At 46.1% G+C, this 12,389-nt stretch overlaps 1 protein-coding gene across 3 annotated transcripts in view; it reads right to left on the bottom strand.

The window, feature by feature from the left end:
* Slc14a2 (solute carrier family 14 member 2) overlaps nt 1-12,389 on the bottom strand; it is a 411,248-nt gene that overhangs the window by 1,234 nt on the left and 397,625 nt on the right. For 2 of the 3 annotated variants that reach the window (XR_006146903.1, XR_006146904.1), the window contains 5 exons: nt 10,970-11,117; nt 10,297-10,431; nt 7,085-7,134; nt 3,791-4,651; nt 376-385 (listed from right to left, as the gene is read on the bottom strand). Coding sequence is in view for 1 of the 3 variants with exons in the window: in XM_042675019.1 (XP_042530953.1) it covers nt 4,451-4,651; nt 7,085-7,134; nt 10,297-10,431; nt 10,970-11,117 (534 nt within the window). In the remaining 2 variants the exon portion in view is untranslated. Of the gene's footprint in view, nt 1-375; nt 386-3,790; nt 4,652-7,084; nt 7,135-10,296; nt 10,432-10,969; nt 11,118-12,389 lie in introns of those variants that run through there. The other variant, XM_042675019.1, reaches the window with a different exon arrangement.

The raw sequence follows: 12,389 nt of genomic DNA, 5'->3' as shown, positions 1-12,389 counted from the left end.
GATCTACTGAGTCTAAATCTTCAGCTCTGAGGAACACAGGTGATTCCTGTTTGAATGAGTGTTTGCAAGCTGTTTCCTACACCATGCAATGAAGGGCAAAGAGGTATTTAGGGCAACGATCTTAGTTCAGAGTTTACACTCATGACTCTGGAAGAGGGCTCTCAGACTCACAGTGGTAGCACGGCCCGAGAAGAGCTTAGAAATGCAGATTGCCAGGCTCTGTCCCAGATCTGCTGCCTCTAACTCTGTGCATGAGGGCCCTGTCTGTTAAATAAACTCCAGTGGTGAAGGTGGTACACATTATGGTCTAACAGCCGCTGATTTGCCATCTACCTGCCTCACCTGAGACTGTTTCATGACTTGAGGGATTCAAGCTACAGAAGCTCTGGAGAAAGAGCTGGCTGCAGAAGATTGCATGCAGGGGCTTGAAGTGAATGCCCCTGATACGAATGTGAGGGTTAGATGGTAAAAACCATGTCTAAGAGTTCTTTCCGGGGCTGGGAAGGTGGCTCAGTGGTAGAGTGCTTGCCTTGCATGCATGAGGCCCTGGGTTCGATTCCTCAGAAGTGGTACTGTGGCTCAAGTGGTAGAGTGCCAGCCTTGAGCTGAAGAGCTGAGGGACAGTGCCCAGGCCCAGAGTTCAGGTCCCATGACTGACCCCCTACGCCCATTAAAATTAAGAGTTTTTTCCCTGAACACCAGCCATGAGAAGTGATTGGATTCTGTAAGGGTTAAGAGAGCATGGGGCAGGAATTTGCTGCAGCCGGTTACTCGACCAAATCGTTCTCAGGGCTACTCTGTCACACATGAGCTAGTTCTGTGGCATTGCAACTGTATGTTTGTCCCTTGTATTATTTATTTATTTACTTACTTCCTGACAGGATTGCGTTAATCATGTGACTTGGGCTTTGGCGGGTCCATTGTCTCCGGCGAGGCCTCTCTCTTGAGAATATCCATGATGGCATGCATTTTATTTTTATGTCACATTTGGTTTGCTCTCCCACATTCCAGTGTACTTTTTTGTATGTATGCCTATTTGCAAAATGGGTGTTGTTATTTTATGTATACGCCCAGAGACTCTGCCAGTCTCTGTGGTATAAATACTCCCACCACGGCTGATTTTATGCTCTCAGTGTGATGTTGCTGAATGGTGCTGAGACAATACTTTTCGGGAGTTGGTGGTGGGGTTGGTTCCCGTTCTCTACTGTTGATGCCCAATTGAAGGGAGGGACTGGATCCATTACTCTGCTGTCCTGTAGACGTGACATATTTTCATGAGTTGCATTCTCTCACCCCGTCTATTTCCACCTTGCCTGGAATCCTGGGCCAACACAGTTTGCTTTATAGGCAAGGATATTGAAGTACTTAGACCAGCTGAAGGGTTTTATTAGTGGTCAATAATCAGAATAGTATGCATATGGTGGGGTTTCTGCTTTTAATAAAACTAGATTATAAGGCTTTGGTGGAAATGCATGAGAACCAGTACTTTTAATAGTTTGATGTCATCACTTGGAGGTTCTGGGGCAGCTGAGTGAGCCGTGAGCATAAATAGCCTTCTGGTGAAATTTCTGGATGCTTGATCCTCAGAGAGCTACAATTCTATGGTCATTAAACTATAGGCTGAGACCTTCTTGGCCTCAAGGTGTGATCACAGACTCAGAGGTAGCTATGGGGTATGAGTCATCCGGTTTCCTACATGGAGAATTCGCTTGCATGAAGAAGAACTCCATGTTCCTGAAGAGGTCAAAAGGGGCTGCAAGAGAGAGACATACGGCCCAGTGCTCCTTCCTGGGCTGGTGAGAGATGGCTGGAATCTCAGACCAGAGAGAGAGAGAAAAGATAAACATGGAAACCAGCTTAAAACAATACATTGAAGCTGGGCACTAGTGGCTCACGCCTGTAATCCTAACTACTCAGGAGGCTGAGATCTGAGGATTACTGTTTGAAGCCAGCCCGGGCAGAAGAGTCCATGAGATTCTTATCTCCAATTAACCACCGGAACACTGGATGTGGTGCTATGGCTCAAGGTGGTAGAATGCTAGCCTTGAACAGCAACAACAAAACCTCATGGATAGCACCAGGCCCTGAGTTCAAGCCCCCACTTATTAAAACAAATGCTGAGGCTTGAACACAGGGCCTGCACACTGTCCCTTACTTCTTTTGCTTGAGGCTGGCATTCGACCACTTGAACTACAACTCCATTTCCAGCTTTTTTGTGGTTAACTGGAATTAAGAGTCTTATGGACTTTATTGCCTGGGCTGGCTTCAAACCAAGGTCCTCAGATCTCAGCCTCCTGAATAGTTAGGATTATAGGCATGAGCCACAGGTACCTGGCTAAAAGTAGTTTTCTTTTTTTTTTTAAGGATGGATTTTGATTAAAATGTAATTCTTCCTTAAAGCTGTGTTTGTAAAGGGCCTGTCTCCCTCCCCTTTCCTCCCTCCCTCCCCTTTCCTCCCCCCCCCCATTTTTTTTTGTCGGTTGTGGGGCTTCAACTCTGGGCCTGGGCGCTCTCCCTCATCTCTTCAGCTTAAGGCTAGTGCTCTACCACTTGAGCCACAGTATCGCTTCCGGTTTTCTGAGTGGTTTATTGGAGATAAGAGTCTCAAGGTCTTTCCTGCCTGGGCTGGCTTTGAACTGTGATCCTCAGATCTCAGCCTCCTGAGTAGCTAGGATTACAGGCGTGAGCCACCGGCGCCGGCCTTCTCCCTCTTCTTATGCCATCACTGATCATGCTGAACTGGAAGTATGTGTTGGCATCTCAGTGTGGCTAGGAAAGGCTAGTGTGCCTATGGAGAAGGGTGGGAGAGCTGGACCATGGGTCTTTCCATAGAGAAGGCCTGTGAATTAGGACAGCAATGTCCACAGTCATTGCTGTGCACCTCCTCTTCTTCTCAAGCCCTATTCTGGTCATTATTTTTGAGCTACTCATGTTTGAACTCAGAGCCCCCGACTTGCTAGGCGGGCACTCTACCACTTGAGCCATACCTCCAAACCTCTTTTGCTTTGGTTATTATTTTATTATTTTTTGGGTAGGTCATGGAGCCTGAATTTTGGGCCTGGGCGCTGTCCCTCAGCTCTTCAGCTCAAGACTAGCGCTCTACCACTTGAGCCACAGCACCAACTTCTGCCTTTTTCTGCTTGTGTGGTGCTGAGGAATCGAACCCAGGGCCTCATGCATACAAGGCATGCCACCTTCCCAGCCCCGCTTCAGTTATGTTTGATGTAAGTTCTCACTTTTTGCCCAGGGTAACCTGGATTATGATCCTTCCGTTTATGCTTCCCACGCTAGTTCGGATGATATGCACGAATCACTGTGCCTAGCTTTTTCTGTTCTCATAAACTTGTTGTCTGGGTTTGTTTGCAAACCAGAACCCTCCCAATTTCAGCCTCCTAAGAAGCTAGGATTCCAGATATAAGCTATCACACCTGGCTCTCTTCTGATTATTCTTAGCCCACCCTTGTCTCCTTTCAGACACACGAAGGGGTTTCCCACAAATGGGAAGAATGTGTGCACATAGACGAGCCCCATTTAAAGAAAAGCCTGACACCAACTTGAAATTTAAACAGTTTAATGAGAGTGTGGCTATGAGAATTACAAAAAGAGAAATAATTGCTTCACAGTATGATTTCGATGCTGGAAATGATCAGATATTATTGTAGAATATTCCCAGGAACATTTCTGTTACGTAAAGGAAGGCACATTGACACGCTCAGTTTCTAATCCCCAGTCTGGAGATACTTTTCCATGACCCAAGAAGACCCCCCCTTCTCTCCCAGTCCCCCCGCACCCCCAAACATCAACACTTTCTGCCTCTCCTCTGGGTAACCCTTCCATCTGTTTCTCAACTCAGCAATTACTTGCTGCTTGCTGGTCATGCTGATTTGATCAATTTACAGGAGACAGAGAAGAATCTGTGCTTCAGAAGCAGAAGAGGTTTTAGAGACCCTTCCTGTCATAAAGAAATCCCTGCCAATAAGAAATCAAGGCTAAAATGGCTCAGGAAGGACTTGCCTGAGACAGATGGAACTGATTAGTGGCCGAGCTGGTGTGTGTGTGTGTGTGTGTGTGTGTGTGTGTGTGTGTGTGTGTGTGTGTGTGTGTGTATGTGTGTGTGTGTGTGTGTGTGTGTGTCCAACTCTCTTGCATTCTAGACTAGACCATTTTCTGGCACTGTGCTATATTACATGCGTGAGTGGTGTGACTAGAAAGTCCCCATTAAAGGTGTTTTCATAGAGCTAGTTGTGGGTACGAAGTTGAACCAAACAGAGCTTTGGCAAGTGTTGTGTGTCTTAGAGAGGCTCCTGGAGGGAGACAGCCCACACTTTTCCTGTGCTTGATGGGGGAGTTAAAGAGGTCTTCCGGGGTGGACCTTCAAGGGGAAGTTAAAGAGGTCTTCAGCTACCTGATCACAACTACATTTACAGTGATGTGTTTTGGAACTGGCAACTTAAGAGACATCATAGGCCTGGTACTTTGTTATGGTCGATGCCCTTCTGTTCCTCTCTTGGGATAGGAAGTAGATGCGGTTGGCCTCTGGGTAGGTGACTTTGCTGAGGGGGAGCTTGTAGATGGCGGGGTTGTTGGTGGTCAGGAGCAGGAAGGTGAGCGCTGAGAGGCAGAAGGGCCATGTGCATGGTGGTAATCCAAACTGGAAGGAGAGGGACAGGAGAAGTGCTTCAGTCACGTGAACACACAGACAGACGGACAGACACACACACACATACACACCCACACGCACCACCACCACCACCACCACCACCAAACTAAACAGACAGACAGACAGACAGACAGACAGACAGACACACACACACACACACACACACACCCAAACTAAACAAAGAAACAAAAAACCCTAGAGCTTGTTTAATTAGCCATTATAAATCCCCTCAACCCTGGAAAGAAGAGAGATGCTTTGTGGGCATTGCTAAGGGGAATGTTGGACTGGCTGCCAATATAAATAAAATCATGTATGTCACTGGTGACAGTTTGCATTGGAACAGGTAAAGACATACTCTTCAAAGTATAGCTATTGGAATGGTAATAGGGCTTAATATGCCTTCACGTAGAAGACATGGTGTTTTTGGGGGGAGGGGGAATCTGGTCAGGCTATTCATCTGGTTGTAGGAGCTGTGATAGTTCTGTGCCTGCTTTCGGAAGCCCTGTTGAAGGAGTGTCTTTGGACTCTTCGTATCTCAAGACGTTTTTCTCATGTCATAGATTGGAGTAGACATACACACTTGACTCAGGCGTAGACACTTGACTCAAACACAGCATCCCATAGGCCCACAATTTGGGCCAATAGAATCCCTCTTTTGAGAATGAGAACTCATAGGCACCAACACTTTATCTATAGAGCTCTTGAACTGAAAGTCCTGGAAAACCACACAGAGATGGTATCATTTACAAGCTGACAGCAGCAGAAACCCTTTACAGAGACTCATGGCCTTGTTCCTGAGAAATGGAGATGAAGAGCAGCTGCCTCTCTTCTGAAGTGCTCTCAGGTCCCATGTCTCTTTCTCATCCTGACTTGCTTTTTATTCCTTGAGATGATCAAGGACATTTATATCCTCCTCCTTTGAGCATACTCTTCATTTGAGATGGCTCCAGTGGACAGTTTGCAGACAGCCTATGAATGTAACTATGAGGTAGACCAAATCACATCCCATCTCCCCCAAATGTTTTATGATAGCAGTAGTAGGAGCCTCGGGTAGCAGCAAGGGAGTAAATGACATTGGCCAGGTGAAAGCCCAAAGATGCTGGGAGGGATTTGGAGAACAAGAACAGTGCCAGCACAAGGCCATAAGGAATTCCTGTGAGCCCTGATTTCCACTCAGGGAGTCTTGCCACCGAAGCCCCACTGAGAAAGCACAAGGTGCTCGGTGGAGTCCTACAGTAGAAAGGATGTGAGGACTCCACAGACCCAGATCCAAATCTCAGATTGTATCCCCTTGTTATCATCATTGCAGCCTTCTGAGGCCTATTTCCTCAGCAGCCGGGAGTAACAATACTGACTCAGAGAGCTAGTGCTTTGTGTACACTAAGTATTCAATAAATGGTCCTCAGGACATGATTGCCATCAAGCAGATGGCTGCATTGTTGAAGACCCACGGCTGCACATATGCGCACCAGTTAGAGAGCAAAAGAATATGGCTCACAAGTGCTCTTCTGAGGAGGGCTCGAACAGTTTCATAAATGTAGTTCAACATCTTTAGATCCTGTTCCTCAATGAGGAACTCCTGGATCTGTCAAGAGCCTGAACTTTCCTGACGGTGGTCAGCGAAACATCATCAACAGAGAGGGCACACAGGAAGTGAACTTCATTTTGTTTGTAGGATAGTATAAGAAAAGGCTAAATGTGCTTAAAAATACGTTCTGAGGCTAAGTCCAAATCATCTGTTTTCCTCGGAGATTTAAACAGATGTGAGTGAAGTGTCTATGCCTTTCCCATCTGTAGGACTGATGAACCTTCCCCTTCCATGTGAACCTTCTCTTATATCTCTGTCTAAAACAGGGAGACACTGGCTGTGAGCTGAGCTTTGAGCACTGTATACCAGGCCTACGCTGGCCAGGTGGCTGTTCCTGACCTCACAGAACACCCAGACTAGGCCCAGACAAAGAATAGGTTGTTGAGACTGCTGTGTGTGCCCATAAGCCACCAGCCCACACTTCTCTCTGATTGGTTAGGGTTTGTTCTTGCATGGTTTCCTAAAGCTCTTGCTGATGACACCAGTCTCTTGGTGCAAAGATGATAGTTCCTATGGGACAAATGTGCCCTGGCTTACAAGCCAGGAGTGAAGAAGGAAAATAGTTCTGGAGGATGGTAAAATAGAAAGGGGTTAGATTTTCAAGATGGTGCTCTTCAGATTGCTCCATAAAGAGCTCCACTGCCACTGACAATGGCATTTGATTGACCTGCCATTGACATTTGAGTTCCTGTGGCCTAAGGTGTTAAGGTGAGCAGTGGGACTTGATACAAGAATAGATGGAAGTTGGGAAGGGTTCCGGGAGGAAGGGTTGTGATGCTCAGGGGTTGGGAGATCGAGGGAGCACGTGGGCATGTTTGTAGCCCCCAGAGACTTACCACAGACAACATGTTGGCCAGAGCGGCACCCAGGTAGGCTGCAAACAGTGCTGGAAGAAGAACCAACCATAAACAATCAGTGATGCTTTACCATCATCCCAAGCTTAATCCCCATGGTCTCTCTTCATTCATTTTATGCTACAAATGCCATCTCTCAGATTCAACGAATACCAACCAAATCGTGTTTGTGCTTGGCAGCTTTAAAAGTGTTAAATTCCATGCAAATGCTTGCATTGCTAAGACAGCAGATGAACTTTGTTAAAAAAGGGCCAGAATTTAGCTGTTACAGTTCCCTTGGGTCTCACCACCTTGCATTCCAGTAAAGGAACATTTAACAGCATAAACCATAAATGAAAATTTTACTATACAGTGAAGGCAAGTGAATCCCAGAAGTCCCTGCTGGAATATTTCATCACAAGGTATTAACATAATATGGGTTTCAAGGGACTAGCAACATCCTGTAAACTCGAGGAAAACCAAATAGGCCTACTGCCCTGTCTCTCAGGCTGTGCAAGAGAGGGCATGACCACGCGGGCTGCTGAGAAGAGCCTGCTGGGAAGAGAAGTCAGAAGCGATGAAAATGGGCCAGTGTAATTGGGCTTTGCATCTGGAGCCTTAATTTCTCAAGAGAGCACATCCCAGCTGTCTTTGGGATACTAACAACGCTAACCTTTATTAGAGAATGACTACACACCCAGCACATAGCCACACTCTCTGTAGCCTTCAGCATTCCTAAAATGCAAGCACTGGCATAGTCTTTATTTTGCAAGAAAATTGAGGCTTCAAGAGGTTAAATAACACCACTGGTCTGTCTTATTTGTGAGGTAGAAAGATCCTATTTTTTTTTTTTGTTGGACGTGGGGGCTGAACTCTGGGCCTGGGTGCTGTCCTTCAGCTCTTCAGCTCAAGGCTAGCGCTCTACCACTGGAGCCACAGCACCACTTCTGGCTTTTTCTGCTTATGTGGTGCTGAGGAATCGAACCCAGGGCTTCATGCATGTACTCTACCACTGAGGCACCTTCCCAGCCCCCATCCCATTGTTTTTAAGGTGAGGATTCAAGGTGGAAGAGGAGAGGAAATACAGGAATGGATTAGATAAAGTAGGGTATAGGGCAGGCAAGTTTCCTGGGTCCCACCAGCCAGCTTCCTTTTGTGGAAGGAAATAAGAGGCCATGCTGCCCTGGGCATGGCTGCGTCCTCATTCATTTCTTTGAATACAGATCTCAGGGCTGACGCTTCCTGCCATTCGTTAGACGTTAGAGGTGGTACCCATGGATAATCTGATTTGATGCTGACACCAGCTCTAGGAAGCGAGCACTGGCCATGTGAGGCACTGAGTGTGGACGTAGCTTGCCCAGCGTTCTGCGGCTGACAGAGCTGTGGCCATCTGGCTGCAAGTGTGTTCTTCTTCACAGGGTGCTGCAGCCCGAGGTTAGGAAGAGGCAGGAAGAGGAAAGGGGTCAACCCAAGCATTGTGAAGACCAGAGCTAAGCCTGCGAAGAGTGGAGGCTCAGAGAGTGGCCTATGCCGAGCTCGATTCCATTCAACTCTCCCATGGTTGCTGGGCAGGAGTTGAAGGCCTCCTTCACATGCCCTCCTCACCCTCCCGGTCTTGATCACATTCTACCTGTGACCAACAGGAAACCTCTGAAAACCTCCCACACATTCATGTATGCAGGGCTTGCAGAGTCGGGAGAGAGACAGGAAAGAAGGAAAAATGGCATGCTGCCTTATGTGCAGAGCAGCACTGGCTGCGGGACTATAACAAAGGCCCAGGTACCCTGGATCTTTTTTTTCTTCCACCTCTAGAGGGAGCACTGGCTTTAGGAAGGAGAATGGTGTAACAGACCTGCCTGACTCTGGATCATTGATTTGACTCCCATTGCTTCAGTCCCTCATCTGTGAAATGGGACAGCAATAGCATCTGAGTACTTTACAGTGAGCATTACAATGAGATGCCACCCGTCAGGTTTCGCAGCTGTGGCACCATCAATGTTTCTTGCTGGGCAGCTGCCCCTTGAGTTGGAGGATGTGTAGCAGCATCCTGGCCTCTCCTTACTAGATGCCAGGAGCATCTTCTTTGCTGTCCTAGGAGGAAGGGAACCTCACTCATTGCTTACATGGTCCTGACACTGAGTACCTTTAATGTTGCATATGAGCTGCCTCCCTCCTCTTAGTCGAGTCCTGACTCTGATCATTGATACATTTCCCCCCTCTTTTGCCAGGTAAAATAATAATACCAATCATGGAGAGTTGGTGTTGGGGTGGAGATGAGGTATTTAAAAGTGCCTCCTTAGCAGTAGGTGCTAGGTGGGCTACCTTACCTTTCATTTGGTCAATCTGACAGCTCTTATTTCTTAAGTAACTATGCTATGCTAGACTTCGATTGAAATTTTGGGGTGGCAGAAAACAATTTTAGAAGGGAAGAAAGGAAAAGACAGCAACTTTACCCTTCATATCTAGTTTAGAATTTGTTTTCTACATCTTTGTATTGACTGTCATAGAATGGAAATGGAAACATCTTCAAAGTGTATGAAGGAAACACACATTTCTGATCCAGAACATATCTAGCAAAGGATAGCTTAGAAGTTTTATAATGTACACTTATTTTTTTGTTAAAGTTTATATATAAATCTCATTATCTATAGATATATGGAAATGGCATTTCTGTTTTAAGTGTCTTAGTCCAAATGAATTTTATTTGGTTTTGATTTGGATAATTTCAAGAATATGATGAAAGTTTATAAGCATATGAAAACAAACCAAATTGTTCCAGTCAATCTGATTTGCTGGACTCTGAACAAATATGCAACCAGGAGGGATCACTTGAAGGGGTTGATGGTCAATACGTGGAGATTTCAGCTTTATTGTTTTGTATGATATAAACCGCCCAATTCTAGCCAGAAGTGGTTTTCTAAGTGGTTATTACTCACTCTTTCTTTTTTCTTTTTTCCCTTCCTTCCTTCCTTCCTTCCTTCCTTCCTTCCTTCCTTCCTTCCTTCCTTCCTTCCTTCCTTCCTTCCTTCCTTTCTTTCTCTCTTTTCCTCCCTCCTTCTCTTTACCTTTCCTTCCCTCCCTCTCTCCCTCCCTGTTCCCTCCCACTTCCTCCCTTCCTCCCTCCTTCCCTCTCTCTTTCTTTCATTCTTGCGGTTGTTTTGGAGATAGATCTAGTATTGTCTGAGATGGAAGGGAATTCTGTCAATGGTACCTACAGCAGGCAATGGCCAAGATGTGTGTCTGCCAGGTGATGACGTAGAACATGCCTCCGATGGCGATGCAGGCGAGCGTGCTGTTGAAGCCACAAAGGCCAAAGTAGATGGAGTCAAAGGGCGTGGCAATGCTGAGAGCTGTGAAGAAAGGCGTCTGTGTTGACTTTGGGTCTTTCAGAGCTCACCCGCCCGTCCCAAGCCTCCACAGCCTCAAAGTGCAGAATCAGCTATTTATTTTAAAAATAGAGCTTCTGATTTTATTGAAAGAAAAGAAATACGTAAATATATGGAGCCACGTGACTATTAGTGGCTAGCTGTAATGAGCTGAAGAAACACTTTGAGTAAAGACCCTGAAGTCTGATTGTCCTTCCTTAGACACACACACACACACACACACACACACACACACACACACACACCTTTCCTTCCTTTTGTCATTGGAGATAAGACTTAAAACTATATCTGGAAAGCAAACTCTTCCTGACTTTAAAGTTACACTAAGGTGTTGCACGGAGGAGCATGAAGGCATTAGCACTATAAGTAGAATATAATAGAAGGGGAAAGTTTCCAGGAATTTGATCCAGTGTTAAAGACACATGTCACCACTTTCCTTGGAGCTGCTAGCAGGCACAACTGCCCCTAGAGCCCATTAACTTGGGGGAGTGGAGACACAGACCTGCTAACATCCCCATGGTGGATCCAATGGCTGCATGCAAGCAAATGAGCGGCGAAGATACAAGCAGAGCTATGAGGAAGATGCCTCCAGTCCAGGGGTTATCACAGCCGTATACCTGGCCGATTCCGACAGGGATGGCTCTCAAAAGCTGTAGGAAGAGCAGGGCCACTTGTTTGCTATGGAGCTTAAAGAGACAATTTAGACCTCTTCTATAAAAGGTTCAGCATGCTGTTTTGTTTTTCTTTTTTTCTTTTTGCCAGTCCTGGGGCTTGAACTCAGGGCCTGGGCATTGTCCCTGAGCTTGTTTTTTCTCAAGGCTAGCACTCTACCACTTGAATCACAGTGTCACTTCTGGCTTTTTCTGTGTTTGTGGTACTGAGGAATCGAACCCAGGGCTTCATGTATGCGAGGCAAGCACTCTGCCACTAAGCCACACTTCCAGCCCCTTGTTTTTCTTGTCTTGTCTTTTCTTTTTTTTACAAGGTCTTGCTGTGTATCCCAGGCTGGCCCTGAACCCATGATCCCCCTACTGTAGCCTCTCAAAAATAACACTAACATCGTGCAACAGGTTTCCGAGACATTTCTGTTCAAATAGCTTAGCTGTAAATGGAGCAAAATTTTGTCATCTTAACTTGAACTCTGCTGTATGTGTTTCTAAATGGAGGATAATCTGAGCTTTAATATAGAAGTATGCCTCAAAAGCAAATGGAAGAAAACTCTGGAGAGTTCTTAAAAACAGGGACTTCTTAAGCCAATACATAATAGCAAGGTGTGGATACCTTTAATGATTCAATGCAACCGAATGAAAGTAACAGGGTAAGTTGCATTAAAACTGGACCAAAGCATATGCGAGAGACTCTTAAACAAACAAAAAACAGCAAAGAAGGTAAGCCTGAAATCCAGATACTGTTGTTCTAGTCTTGGCTTTGTTCTCCTGTGATTTTCTCCGGAACTCTCTATGGAACCTCTCCCTCTCCCTCTTTCTTCCTCCCTCCCCCTCTCTCTTTGGGCTTGTACTAGTACTTGAACTCAGGCCCTGGGCCCTGTCTCTTAGCTTTTACACTCAAGGCTGGCATGTTGCCACTTGAGGCGCAGTTCTGGTTCTGGCTTTTTGAATGAGTGTCATGTACTTTTCCTGCCTTGGCTGAGTTTGAACTGTGGTCCTCGGATCTCAGTCTCCTGGGTAGCTAGGATTACGGGTGGGAGCCACCTGGGGTAAGTTTCTTATCCTGACCCCTGTTTTGTTCTCAGTGGTGACACAATGGGCAGAGATAGCACTTCAGCTCTTATAAAGGGACACGAACGGGATAAGTATGTCAAGTGCTTAGTGCTGTGTAGTTGTTGTCACCTGTGGCTGTTTCAGATGGGTCAAGTAAGTAAATGGCATCGAGTATTTCATAAACACTGCCCTTCCTCCTTC

Source organism: Dipodomys spectabilis, unplaced genomic scaffold (assembly GCF_019054845.1).
Source record: "Dipodomys spectabilis isolate Male_0828 unplaced genomic scaffold, ASM1905484v1 ptg000024l, whole genome shotgun sequence".
In the NCBI taxonomy this organism is placed as follows: domain Eukaryota; kingdom Metazoa; phylum Chordata; class Mammalia; order Rodentia; family Heteromyidae; genus Dipodomys; species Dipodomys spectabilis.
This window is presented reverse-complemented; position numbering and strand designations above follow the sequence as displayed.